This window comes from Dipodomys ordii, unplaced genomic scaffold (genome assembly GCF_000151885.1).
Source record: "Dipodomys ordii isolate 6190 unplaced genomic scaffold, Dord_2.0 Scaffold107, whole genome shotgun sequence".
Classification (NCBI taxonomy): Eukaryota; Metazoa; Chordata; class Mammalia; order Rodentia; family Heteromyidae; genus Dipodomys; species Dipodomys ordii.
Genome location: NW_012267323.1, coordinates 2106710 through 2123893, shown reverse-complemented (window position 1 = coordinate 2123893; position 17184 = coordinate 2106710). Strand labels below are relative to the sequence as shown.

The following is a 17184-nucleotide window of genomic DNA, read 5'->3' as shown; positions in this document are numbered from 1 at the left end:
GCTGGGGAGGACTGGGGGGCTGGGGAGGACTGGGGGGAGGGATCCTGGGGAGGACTGGGGGGCTGGGAGCCTGGGGAGGACGGGGGGGGGGAGGACGAGGGAAGGACTGAGGGTCCTGGGGAGGGTCTTGGGGTCCTGGGGAGGACTGGGAGAGGGGGATCTGGGGGCTTGGGGGGTTAACAGTGAAAGCCAGGCAGTGGGAGGAATGGTTTGCAGAGAGTGGGGAGTCAGTATCGGGATTCAAACCAGGCTCACCCCCAAATCTCTCAGGGTCTCAGCTTGCCTCTCTCTAAAACGGGTATTGGGCAGTAGGACCTACTGCTGGGCCCCAGCGTGGGGGCGCAGGGGGCTCACGCCTGGAATCCTAGCTATTCTGGAGGTTGAGATCTGAGGATGGAGCCCAGGCAGGAAAGACTATGAGACTCTTATCTCCAATGAATTACTAAAGACACAAGACAAAAAGAACCCCAACAATCTGGAAGCAGAGCTGTGGTTCACTGCCAGCTTTGAGCAAGGGGGGAGACCTCATGGACAGTATCCAGGCTTTGAGATTAAGTCCCAGGACTGGCACAAAACAAAATAATAAGTGGAACACTTTATTCGTGTTGAAAGTGGCCGGACATGGAATAGAAGCTTCAAAGCCTGGCGCCGGTGGCTCATACCTGTCATCCTAGCTACTCAGGAGACTGAGATCTGAGGATCACGGTTCAATGCCAGCCTGAGCAGGAAAGTCCTTGAGACCCTTATCTCCAATGATCCACCAGAAAACCGGAAGTGGCACTGTGGCTCAAGTGGTAGAGCGCTCGCCTTGAGCTGAAGAGCTCAGGGACAGCACCTAGGCCCAGAGTTCAAGCCTCACCCATGACTAGAAGAAAAAAAGAATAGAGGCTTCAAAACCCGGGGTCCTTGTCTTAACAGCAGGTGTGTGTGTGGGAGGGGGTCTTCCTGGTCCTTACTCACTCCCCACCCTCATCCCCCAGCTCATCTCCCCTGCACAATGGCCAACCAAGGTCCTGAGGGCGAGCACCCATCCGTGACGCTCTTCCGCCAGTATCTGCGCATCCGCACTGTCCAGCCCAAGCCGGATTATGGTGAGAAGGCTGGACTGCAGAGACCCGGATGGGCCTTTGACATCCAGCTGTACTCTACCTTTGCTTCCCCTCCCCTCCCTCCCCCAGTGGCTCAGCCACATCTGTAGCCATTTACTGAGTCAAAGACAGCCCTTAGGGGCAGTGGATGAGCATTGTAATAGAGCTGTGATGGAGACCAATGGTTTACACCCCACGACTAGTTAAAAGATCACCTTACCCCTCAGGGTAGGAGTGGCATAAAGGTACTGGGGTAGTTACTGAGACACCTCTCCACACACACACACACACACAGAGCCAGGAGTGTACAAAGGCCATAGTTCTTAAGGAGCCTAGATTAATGACTGGGAATTGTATATGTGCTCCAAATCCCTGCTGTGAGATTTAGTAACTTCTTCTTATCTTGGGGTTCTCATTCTCACACACACACACCCCAATTTGAGGAAGATAAGAATAATAACCAGCCGCACACAGGTGGCTCACGCCTGTAATCCTAACTACTCAGGAGGCTGACAGCTGGAAGATCTCAGTTCCAAGTTAGCCCGGGCAGAAAAGTCCAAGAGACTCCATCTCTACATAGCAAAAAAAAAAAAAAAAAGCCAGACTAGCAGCATGGTTCAAGTAGTCAAGCACCAGCCCAGCAAGCTGTACTTTCTCCAGCGGGTCACTGATGCCCCAAATAGCTTGCTCCTTGGTGACAGCAATGCCGATGTCTCTGAAGGAATGTCACCTTGTACTGGGGGGGGGTGGGCAGCACCTCATTTCTTTGGGCTGTGGGAGTCATGGGTAGACAGAAGCAGTCCCTTCTCCCCCAAAAGCCCTCTGTACCCCCACCCTCCCAGGGGCTGCTGTGGCCTTCCTTGAGGATAGAGCCCGCCAGCTGGGACTGAGCTGTCAGAAAGTGGAGGTGAGCCTGGCACCCCACATGGAGAAGGGGCTGGTGCTTACCCAGCCCTGACCAGCAGCCCTGCTGATGCTCTCTCTAGGTAGCCCCGGGCTATGTGGTCACAGTGCTCACCTGGGTAGGCACCAACCCCGCCTTACCTTCCATTTTGCTTAACTCCCACACGGATGTGGTCCCCGTCTTCAAGGTAGGTACAAAGGCGGGGGTGGGGGGCCTTGTGCCAACCTGGAGAAGAGAGAGAGCTTATTATGTAGATTACAGGATGGATTTCCCATCCCACGTGCATGCTGGTCCCATCTCTACCCATTCTTCCACTCCAGCAGGTGTGCTGGGTGCCAGGGTTTGGGGTGGAGATCGAGGTGGGGGAAGGGTGCTCTTTGGTCCCCCTCACCACCCCGCCCATCACCCCGACTCCGCAGTGTCCCCCTCTTTCCATCCCCACCCTCAGGAACACTGGAGTCACGACCCCTTCGAAGCCTTCAAGGATTCTAAGGGCTACATCTATGCCAGAGGCTCGCAGGACATGAAGTGCGTCAGTATCCAGTGAGTGGGCCTCCATCCCCACAGCCCAAGGACCCCACCGATTCCCACGGACTCCCGTGGAATGTAGGGACATGACTGGAGACCCTGGAGGCCAAGGAAAAGCTTGAGTTTTTATTTTTGTCGGTCGTGGGGCTTGAACTCTGGGCCTGGGCACTGTCCCTCAGCTCTTCAGCTCAAGGCGAGAGCTCTACCACTTGAGCCACGGCACCTCTTGTGGCTTTTGCTGTGTCTGTGGTGCTGAGGAATTGAACCCAGGGCTTCATGCGTGCTAGGCAAGCACTCTACCACTGGGCCACCTTCCCAGCTCTTTTTTTCTTTTTCTTTTTTCCTTAAAGCTAGAACTCTACCACTTGAAACACAGCTCTAATCTTAGCTGGTTTTTTTTTTTTGGTGGTGCACTGGAAATACGAGTCTCCCCGACTTTCCTGCCTGGGACTGGCTTCCAACCACGATCCTCAAATCTCCACTTCCTGACTAGCTGGGACTACAGGCGTGAGCCACCAGCACCCAGCTCAGGATCTTAACTCTTGCTATTGGGCAGGAATGACTACCATATCCATTGCATAGAGGGGGAGACTGGAGACCCAGAGAGAGGAGCAGGGACTTTTCTAGAACCAGCCTGAGCAAGCCCTGGCTTCTGGTCTCCTACAGGTACCTGGAGGCTGTAAGGAGACTGAAGGCCGAGGGCCGCCACTTCCCTAGAACCATCCATATGACCTTTGTGCCTGGTAGGGGTGTCGTGGGCAGGGGCATCTCCGGGAAGGGGGAGGGTTTGCGGGGAGACAGCCCCAAGCGGTCATCTCCCCTCCCTGCCCCTTTTACAGACGAGGAGGTCGGAGGACACAAGGGCATGGAGCTGTTCGTGCATCGGCCCGAGTTCCAGGCGCTGAGGGCGGGCTTTGCCTTGGATGAGGGTAAGCTGGTTGGTTGGAGCCCGGGTCAGGGTGGCTTGTTGATAGCAGTTGGATCATTCCATCCCATAAACCTCCTTTCTCCATCAGGCCTGGCCAACCCCACCGATGCCTTCACTGTGTTTTACAGTGAACGGAGCCCTTGGTGTGAGTATAAACTCGGAGGATGGGATCATGACAAATAAGAGACTAGACCAGAGGAAGACAGGGGTTAAAGCAAGATTTGAACCCAGAGCTCTAATTTCCTTTCCTACATAGACATGTGTGTGTGTGTGTGTGTGTGTCCCTGAGCTGCTTTATGCTCAAGGTGAGTGCTCTACCATTTGAGCCACAGCACCACTTCTGGCTTTTTCTGAGTAGTTTGTTGGAGGTAAGTGCCTCATGGACTTGCCTGCCCGGGCTGGCCTTGAACCGTGATCCTCAGATCTCAGCCTCCTGAGTAGCTAGAATGACAGGCGTGAGCCACCAGCACCTGGCTTGTGTGTATTACTTTTTAACCATGTTTTTTTTTTTGGTTTTGGTACTGGAGATCAAACCAGGACTTTGAACTTGCTAAGCAAGAGCTTTGCCACTGAGCTACATCCCAGCCCTGTGTTCTTGTTCTTTTTTTTTTTTTAATGCCAGTTTTGTAGATTGAACTCAGTACCTTGGTTGGCATTGTCCAAGACTGGTGCTTTGCTACTTGAACCACCGCTCTGCTTCTGGCTTTTTTTTTGCTGATTGTAGGGCTTGAACTCTGGGCCTGGGCACTGTCCATGAGCTCTTCAGCTCAAGGAGAATGCTCTACCACTTGAGCCACAGCGCCACTTTACAGTTTTTCTGGTGGTTCATTGGAGATAAGAGTCTCATGGACTTTCCTGCCCGGGCTGGCCTTGAACCATGATCCTCAGATCTCAGCCTCCGGAGTAGCTGGGAGGACTGTCATGAGCCACTGGTACCTGGGACTCCTACTCGGCTTTCTTCCAGAGCTGGGAAGGAAGGGGACATCTGGGTGTCCCAGGCTGCTTGTCTGTGCAGCCCTCCTCTCCCCTCACATCGCCCCAATCTCTCCAGGGGTGCGGGTCACCAGCACAGGGAGACCAGGCCATGGATCCCGCTTCATGGAGGACACAGCAGCGGAGAAATTGGTGGGTGGGGAATGTGGGGGTACCCCAGAGGAGGGGGTGCTCAGGAGGCCCTGGGCCTAGCTTACATCTTCCCCTCACACCCCTTCTAGCACAAGGTTGTGAGTTCTTTCCTGGCATTCCGGGAGAAGGAAAGGCAGCGGTAAGACGGCCCCCCCAGGGAGGGGCTGGAGGTGGGGGTGGGGGCTGTGGAAGCTGAACTTCCTTCCTTCTTTATTTTTGTTGGTTGTGGGGCTTGAACTCTGGGCCTGGGCGCTGTCCCTCAGCTCTTCAGCTCAAAGCAAGCGCTTTACCACTTGAGCCACAGCGCCACTTCTGGTTTTCTGGTGGTTCATTGGAGATCAGAGTCTCCCGGACTTTCCTGCCCAGGCTGGCCTTGAACCATGATCCTCAGACCTCAGCCTCCTGAGTAGCTAGGATTACAGGCATGAGTCACCGGTGCCCGGCTGAACCCCCTTCTTTTATCTGCTGCTCCCCACTGCAGGCTGCAGTCCAACCCTCACCTGAAAGAGGGGGCAGTGACTTGCGTGAACCTGACTAAGCTGGAGGGGGGCGTGGCCTATAACGTGGTACCTGCCACCATGAGCGCCTGCTTTGACATCCGTGTGGCTCCGGATGTGGACCTCAAGGTACCACTTCCAGCAGGGGTGGGGGTGGGGGCAGGAAGGAGTAGTCTGGGGCCTGCGGCCTGTCTTGCTCTAAGGGTTCCAGGAAAGCCTGGGGAGGGGCAGGCTTATCTCTTTTTGTTGGTGGTCCTGGCAAGATTTGAACTCAGAGCCCGGGCACTGTCCCTGCGCTCTTCAGCTCAAGGCTAGCGCTCTACCACCTGAGCCACAGCGCCACTTCTGGCTTTTTTTGCTTCTGTGGTGCTGAGGAATGGAACCCAGGGCCTCATGCATGCAAGGCAAGCGCTCTACCACTGAGCCACCTTCCCAGCCTCTTAACTCATCTCTTTTTTTAGGCTTTTGAGAAGCAGCTAGAGAGCTGGTGCCAGGAGGCTGGTGAGGGGGTCACATTCGAGTTTTCCCAGGTATGGACTTGGACTTGGCCAGAGGTGTGACATGTTGGGAGTGTTTGGTGTATCTGCATTACATCCAGGTTTTCTTTAGCTTTGATAGACATTAGATGCAACCAATCAATGGTCATTAGCTGTGGAGACCAGGATGCTGGGGAATGAATGCAGTTAAGGAGTAAAATTAGGCTCAGGACTCACCTGCATGAACCCTAGAGCATGAAGTGGAGAGACATATTAAATATTGAGATAATTACTCTTTTTTTTTTGCCGGTCTTGGGGCTTGAACTCGGGGCCTGGGAAGTGTCCCTGAGCTGTTTTCTCCCTATCCAGTTCAGGCTGCTTTCTTAATTCTCCTGCTGGGTGTTTCCTGAAGGCTGGCATTACAGGAGGGAACCACCATACCTGGCTCTGTGATATTACTTAGATATGAGTTATACACACAGAAAAGAATGGGTCTTTGTAATGTGAGCACATGTAATCAGGTAATCCCACTAATCTAAGAGGCCTGAGGAGCAATCTTAAAGCAAGGGCGCTTGGGGTAGGAGGGAAATAGGTCGGTGGGCTTGTAGTGCCCTGGCTACCTGGATGTCTGATGGAGGGGTGGGTGGGGTGTATGAGAAATACAGGACAAAAGAACCCCTTGTGTCCTGAGCCTGTCATTCTTTGCCTCCCCCAGAAATGGACCCAGCCCCGAGTGACACCCACTGATAGCTCAGACCCCTGGTGGGCAGCCTTCAGTGGGGTCTTCAAGGACATGTGAGTGTGAACAGCCCCTCCGGTAGCCCAGCGCCCCCCCCCCTTTGCTCTCCCCTCTTCACTAACTGCTTCTGATTCCCCTGCAGGAATCTCAATCTGGAGCCCGAGATCTTTCCAGCTGCCACTGACAGCCGCTACATCCGGGCGGTGAGCTGTGGGCGTGGCTGTGGGTGGGGTGGTGGGTGGGCTTTTCTCAGATGTCACTTTCTTTTTGTTGGGCCTGGGGCTTGAACTCTGGGCCTGGGCTCTGTCCCTGAGCTCCTTAGCTCAAGGGTAGCGCTCTGCCATTTGAGCCACAGCGCCACTTCCTCTTTTCATGGTGATTAGAGATAAGAGTCTCACAGACTTTGCTGCCCGGGCTGGCTTTGAACTTTCATCCTCAGATCTCAGCCTCCTGTGTAGCTAGGATGACAGGTGTGAGCCACCAGCGCCAGCTCGTTTGTTTTTGCTGGTTAATTGAACAGAAGAATCTCTTGGGGCTGGGAAGGTGGCTCAGTGGTAGAGTGCTTGCCTTGCATGCATGAGGCCCTGAGTTCAATTCCTCAGCACCACATAAGCAGAAAAAGCCAGAAGTGGCGCTGTGGCTCAGGTGGTAGAGCACTCGCCTTGAGCTGAAGAGCTGAGGGACAGCGCCCAGGCCAAAGTTCAGGCCTCATGACCGACAACAACAAAACACCTCTTGAGCAGAGCACTGGTGGTTCACGCCTGTCATCCTAGCTACTCAGGAGGCTGAGATCTGAGGATCTGTTTGAAGTCAGCCCAGGTAGGAAAGTTCATGAGATTCTTCTAATGAACTACTCAGAAAAGGCTGGAAATGGCACTGTGGCCTAAGTGGTAGAGTGCTAGTCAAGCAAAAGCAGGAGCAGCACCCAGGCCCTGATTTCAAGCCCCAGGACTGGCAGAGAGAACAGAATAGAGCCAGGTGCTGGTGGCTCACGCCTGTCATCCTAGCTACTCAGAAGGCTGAGATCTGAGGATCACAGTTCAAAGCCAACCTGTGAGACCCTTCCATCTCCAATAAACAACTAGAAAACTGGAAGTGGTGCTGTGGCTCAAATGCTACAGCGCTCGCCTTGAGTTGAAGAGCACAGGGACAGGGCCCAGGCCGAGTTCAAGCCCCACAACCGACAGAAAGAAGATTGATTAGTTAAAAAAAAAAAAAAAGAAAAATCTCTTGGATTTGTTTGCCTGGGCTGGCTTGGAACTGCAGTCCTCAGATCTCCGCCTCCCGAATAGCAAAGGATGACAGGCGTGAGCGGCCGACACCCGGCTTGGTGGCAGCTTTTCTGTCTTTGCAGGTGGGGATCCCAGCTCTGGGCTTCTCCCCCATGAACCACACCCCTGTGCTGCTGCATGACCATGATGAACGCCTCCACGAAGCCGTGTTCCTCCGCGGGATTGACATCTACACACACCTGCTGCCTGCCCTGGCCAGCGTGCCTGCCCTGCCCAATGGCAGCTGAGCCGCAGGTCCCTCCCTGCGCCCCCGGAGCTTCCCGTGCAGCCAGCCAGCGGTGCCAGGAGCTCCTCTTCCCTCTGCGCACTAATAAAGCCTGTGAGCGTAGGGATACTTCAGCGTTCCCATTAACTACAGACACCGAGGGCAGGGGGCATGCATGGCTCAAGTGGTAGAGAACCTGCTTGCTAGCAAGTTCAAAGCCCTGTGTTCAAAACCCCAGTATTTCAAATTCAACACACACACACACACACAGCCAGGTACCAGTGGCTCACGCCTGTCAGGATAGTTACTCAGGAGGCTGAGATCTGAGGATCGCGGTTCAAAACCAGCCCAGGCAGGAAGTCCCGTGAGACTTAACTCCAATGAACTCCCAGAAAAACAGAAGTTGGGTGTTGTAGGCTCAAGTGGTACCGCACTAGCCTAAAGCTTAAGAGCTGAGGGACAGTGCCCAGGCCCAGAGTTCAGGCCCTAAGACAGAAAGAAAAAAAAAAATCAAAAACCAAACCAGCCGATTAAGCACCTTGGGGATCCTGGGTCAAACTCAGAAGGCTCTGAGATGCGATCACTGCTTTAAGAGCAGAGGCCTAACAGTTGGGCTGTAGTTGTGTCAGCCCTCCACAGGTTCCGGGTTGATGTGTTAAAAAGTGTTACAACCAGCTGGGTGCTGGTGGCTCATGCCTGTCATCCTAGCTACTCAGGAGGCTGAGATCTGAGGATCGCGGTTCAAAGCCAGCCCGGGCAGGAAAGACCGTGAGACTCCTATCTCCAATAAACCACCAGAAAACCGGAAGTGGCACTGTAGCTCAAGTTGTAGAGAGCTCTCCTTGAGCTGAAGAGCTGAGGGACAGCGCCCAGGCCCAGAGTTCAAGCCCCACGACCAACAACAACAACAAAAAGTGTTACAACCATCCTGGTTCCGACCACTTTTACCCAGCAAATGGCTCACCACGAGTTGGAAATTACAGGCACGGGCATCAAGGAGTCAGGCTGGTAGCTGATGCCTGAAATCCCAGTTACTCAGGAGGCTGAGATCGGAGAGTGGCTGCCTGAAGCCAGCCTGGGCAGGAAAGTCGGGGAAAAGCCAGGGAGACTCATCTCCAAGGAACCACCAGAAAACCGGAAGTGATGCTGGGTGGCTCAAAGTGCTAAGAGCGCTAGCCTTGAGCAAGAGCTCGGAGACAATGCTCAGGCTGCTGGCATCATAGCTTCTGGTCAGTCTCCAAACGGACCAAGGTTGGACTGGGGCTTGTCTTCTGACAGGAAGCCTCTGGAAAGGCCTTGCCCACGGCAGAGGCAGGAGCGGGCCAGTACCCCAGGGATAGCAGAGGCCACCCCTCAGGATACTTGCCAGGTTGTGACGGACGCCCCACCCTAGGCATGGGACAACAGACATGGGCCACCAGAGCCTGCTTCAGGTTTATTGGTAGAAACGACAGAGGCCACCGGCCCACCCTGAAGATGGCGGCCAGGGAGCCACAGCAGTCCATCCGTGCTCAGGCTGGCAGACAAGAGGTCTTCATTGTGGGGCCTTCCCGGGGCCCTGGGCTCCTTTGGAGGCTGGAGCCTGGGCTCCTTTGGAGGCTGGAGCCTGGGCTCCTTTGGAGGCTGGAGCCTGGGCTCCTTTGGAGGCTGGAGCCTGGGCACCCTTAGGAGCTGCAGCCTGGGCACCCTTGGGAGCTGCAGCCTGGGTACTTTTTGGGGCTGGAGCCTGGGCACCCTTAGGGGCTGCGGCCTGAGCCTGAGCTGGAGTAGTGGCTGAAGCCTGGGCCTTGGTTTGTGCCTTGGCCTTGGCTTGTGCCTTGGCCTGCAACTTGGCCTTTGCTTTGGCTTTGGCCTTGGCCTTGGCCTCGGCCTGGGCCTTAGCCTGAGGCTGGGCCTGGGCCTGCGCCCTGGCCTTTGGGGTGGTGAGCCTGCGCCCCTTGGCAATGTAGGCCCGAATGCGCTTGCCCAGCTTGGGGTGGGCGATGTAGGCGAGTCGCTGGAGCTTGCGGGTGGCCTGCTCGGGGAGCTTGCGTTTGTTGTTCACTGCTTTGGGTTTTACCAGGGTCTTGATGGCCTCGGCCCGCGCGCTCATGGCCTTGGCATTGTTCGCCTGCATCTTCTTAAAGCCCTTCTTGTTGTGCTTCTTGGCAAAACGCATGTTCCTCAGGAACTTGGGGTCCACCTGGACAGCAGGAAGGGATTAATTAAGTGACGAGCAAAAAGGCTCTTGAAGCCATCACTTCCCCCTAAGTCACTGGCATTCTACCAACAGCAGAGCCGGGTGCTAGTGGCTCACACCTATAATCCTAGCTACGTGGGAGGTTGAGATCTGGGGATCGAGGTTTGAAGCCAGCCTGAGCACAAGTCTCCATGAGACTCTATCTCCAGTTAACCACTCAAACCCAGAAGTGGGTAGAGTGCCAGCCTTGAGCACAAACAGGCTCAGGGAATCACATACTCAGGCCTGAATTCAAACCCCACAACTGGTCAAAAAATAAAGCCAGGCGTTGGTGGCTCATGTGCGTCATCCTAGCTACTCAGGAGGCTGAGATCTGAGGATCACCGTTCAAAGCCAGCAGGGGCAGGAACGTCTGTGAGACTCATCTCCAGTGAACCACCAGAAAACCAGATGGGGCTGTGGCTCAAGTGGTAGAGTGCTCACATTGAGCTGAAGAGCTGAGGGACAGCACCCAGGCCCAGAGTTCAAGCATCATTACCAAGAAAATAAACAAAAAAGCCAGCAGCCAATGGCTAATGTCCATAATCCTAGCTACTCAGGAAGCTGAGATCTGAGGATCATAGTTCAAAGCCAGCCAGGGAAGTAAACTCTTGAGACTCAGATCGCCAATAAACTACTCAAAAGCCAGAGGTGGCACTGTGGTTTAAGTGGTAGAGGGCTTGTCTTGAGCAGAAAAAAAAAAAAAAAAAACAGAGGAAGAGTACAAAGCTGAATTCAAGCCCCTAGAACCAGCACAAACAAAACAGCACACGATCTTACATCTAAATGTCCAAGCCTGGAAAACTATTTCCAGAGACACACCAGCATGAACCCCAATAAGCCAACATTCCCCTTGGCTAAGTGGGGTACGGACCACTTTCAGAGTCTCTGGCTCTGGTAGGGTTGCATGTGAATGTCCTATAGCAAGTCAGGTGAATAGTTTGTACTCTGCAATCTTTCAGGGCTGCCATCTGAGGATTGCAGCTTGAAGCCAGACCCAGGGCAGGGAAGTCTGTGAGACTCTTATTTCCAATGAGCCACCAGGGGCTGGGAAGGTGGCTCAGTGGTAGAGCGCTTGCCTTGCATGCCTGAGGCCCTGGGTTTGATTCCTCAGCACCACATAAGCAAAAAGAAAAAAGCCAGAAGTGGCGCTGTGGCTCAAGTGGTAGAGCGCTAGCCTTGAGCTGAAGCGCTGAGGGACAGCAGCCAGGCCCAGAGTTCAGGCCCCACAACTGGACCAAAACAACAACAACAACAACAAAAACAATGAGCCACCAGAAAGCTGCAAGCAGAAGAGTGGCCCAGGGGTAGAAAAAGCTCAAGGACAGCACCCAGGCCCTGAGTTCGAGGCCCAGGACTGACAGGACAAAATAAACCTTAAACCCAAGCAACTATGCTTTCCCTCTGGGGCTGTGGCAAAGCAAGGAAGGTGGTAATCTGGTCATACCACAGGCTGGGGGGGAGGGAGCCAAGGAAAACTTTGCTATGAGTTTGCAGCATGGAGAAAGAAAACCATGGGCTTTGGGAGACCAAATTAAGTCATGAAGTAGTTAACAGCATTCAGGCAGACTGTGGGGGGGGGGGGGGAAGGGACAAAGACTATGACACAGAAGATTCTGGATAGGAAAAAGTGACATTGAGAAAGATGCGTTACCTCCATAATCTAACTTTTGAGTCAAAAGTCCTTTGTACAACAACTTAAAAAACAAACAAACGAAACCCTGGCTCTAGAGGCTCACACTGATAATCCTACTCAGGAGGCTGAGATCGAAGAATTACAGCTTAAAGCTGGTCCAGGGAAGGAAAGTCTGTGAGACTCTCACCACCAATAAACTACTCAGAAAAGAGCAGAAATGGTGCTGTGGCTCAAGTGGTAGAGTGCTGGTCTTGAGAAGAAAGAAACTCACTGATAGTACTCAAGCCCTGAGGTTCAAACCCGAGGACACTAAAAAATAAAATTAGACAACACACCTTAGACCAAAGATCTTTTTTTTTTTTTTGGTCGTGGGGCCTGAATTCTGGGGCCTGGGCGCTGTCCCTCAGCTCAAGGCGAGTGCTCTACCACTGGAGCCACAGCGCCATTTCTGGCTTTTTCTGCTTATGTGGTGCTGAGGAAATCGAACCCAGGGCCTCACGCATGCAAGGCAAGTGCTCTACCACTGAGCCACCTGCCCAGCCCCAACCCAAGGCTCATTTTTATGGTTTAGCCAGCAACACTTACCCCCTTCAGCGATTCGTATCTTTGTGATCTGGGTTTCTTGATGCCATTTCTGTGCCATTTCCGGGCTAGGGAAAGGGAAAATAGAAATTAACTTATTGAAAACAAAACCCACAAGTAACGACATCCTCTAATAAGCACCCCATACACGCCCAGGTAAATAAACTATTTACATCCCAGCCTGGCTGCCTGGGAGCTGAGAAACTTCGAAGGCAAAAACACTGTGAGCTTCTTAATTAGATCCTCACCCTCCCCCCCATTATAGCTTCAAGACAACGGCCAAGCTGAGTCGCCTAGGGCTCACACCAATAAACCCTAGCTACTTAGAGGAGGCTTGAGAACTGAGGATCACAGGTTCGAAGCCAGCCTGGATTGGGGAGGGGAGGGGTAATTCTACCGAAACTCTTATGTCCAATCAACCAGCCCCCCTGTCCCCCCCCCCAAAAAAAAGAAGCCGGACGTGGAGCTGTACGGTTGAGGGTAGACGGCTAGCCTGGAGCCAAAAGAAAATTCACGGACGGCATATTCAGGCCTTGAGCTCAAGCCCCAGGACTGGGGGGGGGGGGGGATCTAAGAAAGAAAAAGCAATAGGAGGGGAATGTGTCCACTCTGCTCTAGTCCGATGCCCATCACTCAATCCTGTCCAGGCAGAGGGGGTGCAAGGTGGGCCCTAAAAACACAGACAGACACACAACTTACACTGGTTGTGCGTGGTGTGGTTCTTGGACTTAGCCATGTCTGAACCTGCAAGACAAGAAGACGAGGGTTGAGGGGTGCTGGAAAGGCCCGGGCTACCTCTGATGACACCCCCAACCCTCAGCTCCCCCCCCCCACCCAGATCCGGTGGTTATCCAGGCCAGAGGCCTAAATACACAGAGGTGCCATCTGCACCGGCCATCTCTGCCCAGGCAATGACTGAACGAACGACACCCCCCCCATCCCCGCCACGTCTGGCTTCCGCAGTCCTCCCCCAACGCCCCACAGCCCCACAGCCGGCTGCTCTGGCTTCCCCGAGGCCGCAGGCCCACGCTTCGTGTCCCGCCGCAGCCCACGGCGGGAGGATGGCATCGGATTCCACGCGCGCCAACACTCACCGCCACCCCGCGGGAGCCGACGCGCCTGGAGCCGGAAAAGGAAGGGAAAGGCTGCAGTGCAGCGTGGGAAATACGGTCGATGACACCGGAAGGTGCAACTGGAAAAGGCTTCCCTCAGTGCCGCGAAGAAAGGTTCCTAGGCCTCGAAGGGCGCTGGCTCATTGAAGGTAAGAGTCTCATAGACTTTCCTATCTGGGTTGGCTTTGAACCTTTGATCCTCACAGATCTCTCAGCCGCTCGCATAGCTAGGATGACAGATAGGAGCCACCAGTACCAGGCTTCTGGGTTGTTTTGTTTGGAGGGGGGGTTGTTTTTGTTTTTTTGGTGGTTGTAGGACTTGAACTCAGGGCCTGGGTGCTATCCCTGAGCTCTTTTTGCTCAGGGCTAATGCTCTACCTCTTTGAACCATGGCTCTACTTCCAATTTTCTGGTAGTTCATTGGAGATCAGAGTCTCTCACAGCGGCTGGGAATGTGGCTTAGTGGTAGAGTGCTTGCCTAGCATGCATGAAGCCCCGGGGTTTGATTCCCCAGTACCACATCCACAGGTAGCCCTGTGGCTCAAGTGGTAGAGTGCTAGCCTTGAGCCAAAGAAGCTCAGGGACAGCACCCAGGCCCTGAGTTCAAACCCCAGGACTGACACACACAAAAAAAAATAAGTTTCATGGAAGCCCCTGCCCAGGCTGGCTTTGAACCCCAAATCTCAGGTCTCAGCCTCTTGAGTAGATAGGATTACAGCTGTGAGCCTAGAGTACTCAGTTTTTTGTTTTTTTTCCAGTCCTGAGGCTTGAACTCAGCCTGTGTGCTGTCCCTGAGCTCTTTTTGCTCAAGGCTAGCACTCTACCACTTGAACTACAATGCCATTTCTGGCTTTTTCTGTGTGTGTGGTACTGAGGAGTCGAACCCAGGGCTTCATGCATGCTAGACCAGCATTCTACCACTAAGCTACCTTCCCAGCCCCCACTTTTGATGTTTCTTGAAACAGGGTTTTATGTATCCCAGTCAGGCCTTACAACTACCAGTCTCAGCCTCCCCAGGGCTAGGATTACAGGGGTAAGCAACCATACTGGTTTGCCCTCACCCCTTCCACAGCCACCTCTTCTTGTTTATCTTCTGTTCCTCTAGTACCTGGATCACCGAGCTATGTGTCATTAAATCAAGATCCCTTTCACAATCTTGTAGCCCTGCCACCATGGAGCATGGCTGTAATCCTAGCTACCCAGGAGGCTGAGATCTGAGGATCACAGTTCAAAGCCAGCCTGAGGAAGAAAGCCTGTGAGACTCTTATCTCCAATAAACCACTCAGTAAAACCAGAAGTGGCACTGTGGCTCAAGTGGTAGAGTGCTAGCCTTGAGCTGAAGAGCTGAGGAACAGCGCCAAGGCCCTGAGTTCAAGACCCACGACCAACCAAGAAAAAAAAAAGATACAGAGAAAGAAAAGGAAGGAAGGAGGGAAAGAAGGAAGGATGATAGAGACAAAGAAAGAGAGAGGAAAAAAAGGAGAATTCCTTCCAAGAGTTCACAGAGTTAGTGAGCTCTGGAACCTGGCATTTACAAGCAGCACTTACATAACTGAGTTTGTGGTTGCAAAAGGGACTAGAGGACTGGAAAAAAAATAAATTCTTTTTTTTTTGGCGGGGGGACAGGTGAGAGGTACTAGGAGTTGAGCCCAGAGTCTTGTAAGTACTAGGTAAACATTACACCACTGAGTTAGATCACCAAAACCCTTCTCCCTTCTCCCCTCCAATCAGGATCTCACTAAGTTGCCCAGGCTGGCCTTGACCTTACAATCCTGTCTCTGTCACCTTCTATAGTTGGAATTGCAGGTGTGCGCCATGGCTGGAAAATAAAAACCCTTGAATTCCCTTCCAAGAGTCTAAGATTCAAAGCTTCTGGGAGAAGAAAATGTGTCCAGGGCAGTGTGTGGTGCCAAAAATGGGGTTGAGGCTCAAGATCTGTCTGTTCCAACAGTGGTTGAACGGGAAAGGGCAGCCCCTAGCTCAGTCATGAAGCCAATCCAGCCCTCTAGCCCCAGACATCTGACTTTTCCCTCTTGGGAGAGGAAATGCAATAGCCAGAGCTGGGAAGGATCTGCTGGGTCCACCAGGGGGCAGCATGGGACCACAGACAGACTCCTGAAGCTACAGAGGGCACACAAGTCACTCTCCCCCCCCCCCCCACTTTATGTCTTCCAGATTCATTCCCAGTGGGATCTCCATGATTGATCTGGTCGGCCTGGCATCTGAGCTCCTGGGTGGTACTGTAGTAAGATGTCTTCCTTCAGAGAAAGTGTCTGTGGGAAGCCGGACACCAGTAACTCAACACCTGTCATCCTAGCTACTCAGGAGGCTGAGATCTGAGGATCATGGCTCAAAGCCAGCCTAATCAGGAAAGTCCGTGAGACTCTCATCTCCAATAAACCACTAGAAAACCGGAAGTGGCGCTGTGGCTCAAAGTGGTAGAGCGCTAGTCTGGAGTTGAAGAGCTGAGCTGACAGCGCCCAGGTCCAGAGTTCAAGCCCCACACCCGACGCGTTCCCCCTTACCCCCCAAATTCTGATTGCCAAAAGCTGTATCCATGGCTTATGTGCTTATAATCCTAGCTACTCAGGACCCTGAGATCTGAGGATGAAGGTTCAAAGCCAGCCAGGGAGACAAATCTAGGCGACTCTGCTCTCCATCCAATGAACCACCAGAAAGCCAGAAGTGGAGGTGTGGCTCCATTACTAGATCACCAGCCTTGAGTGAGAAAAGCCAAGCGAGAGTCCAAGGCCCTGAGTTCAAGTCCCAGTAGGTTTGCAAAAATCCTCACTCAGCTTCAGTGTTCTCACAGAGAACACAGAGCAGAAAAGACACAAGCCCCCAGCTTCACATGGTGTCCGTGGCCTACAGTGAAGCCTGTAACTGTGTCCAGGCCCTGCTGACTTGCAGTACTGGGACTGCCGGCTCACACCTGTCATCCTAGCTACTAAGGAGGCTGAGAGCTGAGGATCGCGGTTCAAAGCCAGCCCGGGCCGGGAAAGTCCATGAGACTCTGATCTCCAATGAACCACTCAGAAAACCAAAGGTGGCACTGTGGCTCAAGTGGTAGAATGCTGCTCCCCTTGGGCTGAAGAGCTGAGGGACAGCGCCCAGGCCCTGAGTTCAAGTCCCACCATTGACCACAAAAAAAAAACTGAGAGAGAAGGGACAGAATTAGGTGGGCAAGAAAGAGGCCCCCCCCAAAAGCCCTGTAAATCCCTGCTCCCCCCCCTCCCCAGCTACAAAATAAGGCTAAGGGGAACCTTTAAAAGCAAATTAACAAAGAGCCTGTGATCAGGAAGAATGAAGCAGAGGCTGGAGAAGGATGGTCCTCTCCCTTCCCTCCCCAGCAGCCTCTTCTGGCCCCAACAGGCTGTTGCCTTGGCAACCTCAATCCCCCCTTCCAACTCCCCCCCCCCCCACTGTTCTCCTTTAACCCTTTCCTGCCCGGGCTGCCCCTTGAGCCTGAACCCTTCCCAGGCCCACACTATAGAGATGGAGAGGAGGTGAACAGTTGGGGAGGGGGGGGGGACGGGCGGCTGAATCCTTGGCTGAATCCCAGAACTCCCCCTTTCTGGAGATCTAGATGAAGGGGAAAGATGGGTGAGCTTTGAAAGAATTCCTCTGAATGAACAAGGAAGTGGGTGATCCTCTTCCTGGTCCCAAGTTTCCAAAGAGACAGGCTGTGACCCCCCCCCCCCACACACATACTCCTACTCACCCATAAGAACCCTGGAACAAGACTTGAAAGTCATCTTGTTTCTCATTACCTTCCCAAGTGGTTGAGAAGGGAAACTGAGGGCTGGTGGGACAAAGGGCAAGATCAAGGGCAAGCCGGGTGCCGGTGGCTCACG

At 53.5% G+C, this 17184-nt stretch overlaps 2 protein-coding genes across 7 annotated transcripts in view; one reads left to right on the top strand and one right to left on the bottom strand.

The window, feature by feature from the left end:
* Positions 1 to 7911, top strand: part of Acy1 (aminoacylase 1) — an 8703-nt gene extending 792 nt beyond the window's left edge. Inside the window, exons 2-15 of the mRNA XM_013028236.1 lie at positions 981 to 1091; positions 1931 to 1995; positions 2075 to 2179; positions 2441 to 2535; positions 3187 to 3263; positions 3360 to 3449; positions 3537 to 3593; positions 4500 to 4573; positions 4663 to 4712; positions 5055 to 5199; positions 5532 to 5600; positions 6262 to 6341; positions 6428 to 6488; positions 7640 to 7911. Coding sequence (XP_012883690.1) covers positions 998 to 1091; positions 1931 to 1995; positions 2075 to 2179; positions 2441 to 2535; positions 3187 to 3263; positions 3360 to 3449; positions 3537 to 3593; positions 4500 to 4573; positions 4663 to 4712; positions 5055 to 5199; positions 5532 to 5600; positions 6262 to 6341; positions 6428 to 6488; positions 7640 to 7804 — 1227 coding nt within the window. The 5' untranslated portion in view covers positions 981 to 997 and the 3' untranslated portion in view covers positions 7805 to 7911. The remainder of the gene's footprint in view (positions 1 to 980; positions 1092 to 1930; positions 1996 to 2074; positions 2180 to 2440; positions 2536 to 3186; positions 3264 to 3359; positions 3450 to 3536; positions 3594 to 4499; positions 4574 to 4662; positions 4713 to 5054; positions 5200 to 5531; positions 5601 to 6261; positions 6342 to 6427; positions 6489 to 7639) is intronic.
* Positions 7912 to 9182: 1271 nt separating this feature from the next.
* On the bottom strand, positions 9183 to 13373 carry Rpl29 (ribosomal protein L29). 6 transcript variants are annotated; one of them, XM_013028260.1, is made up of 6 exons: positions 13313 to 13373; positions 12918 to 12962; positions 12222 to 12286; positions 9509 to 9964; positions 9389 to 9460; positions 9183 to 9340 (listed from the first exon to the last, which is right to left on the bottom strand). In XM_013028260.1, exons 2-6 carry the CDS (start codon positions 12952 to 12954, stop codon positions 9317 to 9319), a joined length of 654 nt encoding a protein of 217 aa, XP_012883714.1. In that variant the 5' UTR covers positions 12955 to 12962; positions 13313 to 13373; the 3' UTR covers positions 9183 to 9316. The 6 variants fall into 6 exon arrangements, with proteins under 6 accessions (XP_012883714.1, XP_012883709.1, XP_012883708.1 ...); XM_013028255.1 differs by having other exon boundaries at positions 9389 to 9964; XM_013028254.1 differs by having other exon boundaries at positions 9183 to 9356; positions 9405 to 9964.
* Between the last annotated feature and the right edge of the window lie 3811 nt (positions 13374 to 17184).

Coding starts and splice junctions, on each gene's coding strand:
- Rpl29 (XM_013028255.1), bottom strand. CDS start 12,954: ATGGCTAAGTCCAAGAACCACACCACGCACAACCAGT. Junction 12,287..12,917: donor CCACACCACGCACAACCAGT/GTAAGTTGTGTG, acceptor CCCTTTCCCTAG/CCCGGAAATGGCACAGAAAT. Junction 9,341..9,388: donor CAGCCTCCAAAGGAGCCCAG/GCTCCAGCCTCC, acceptor AAAGGAGCCCAG/GGCCCCGGGAAGGCCCCACA.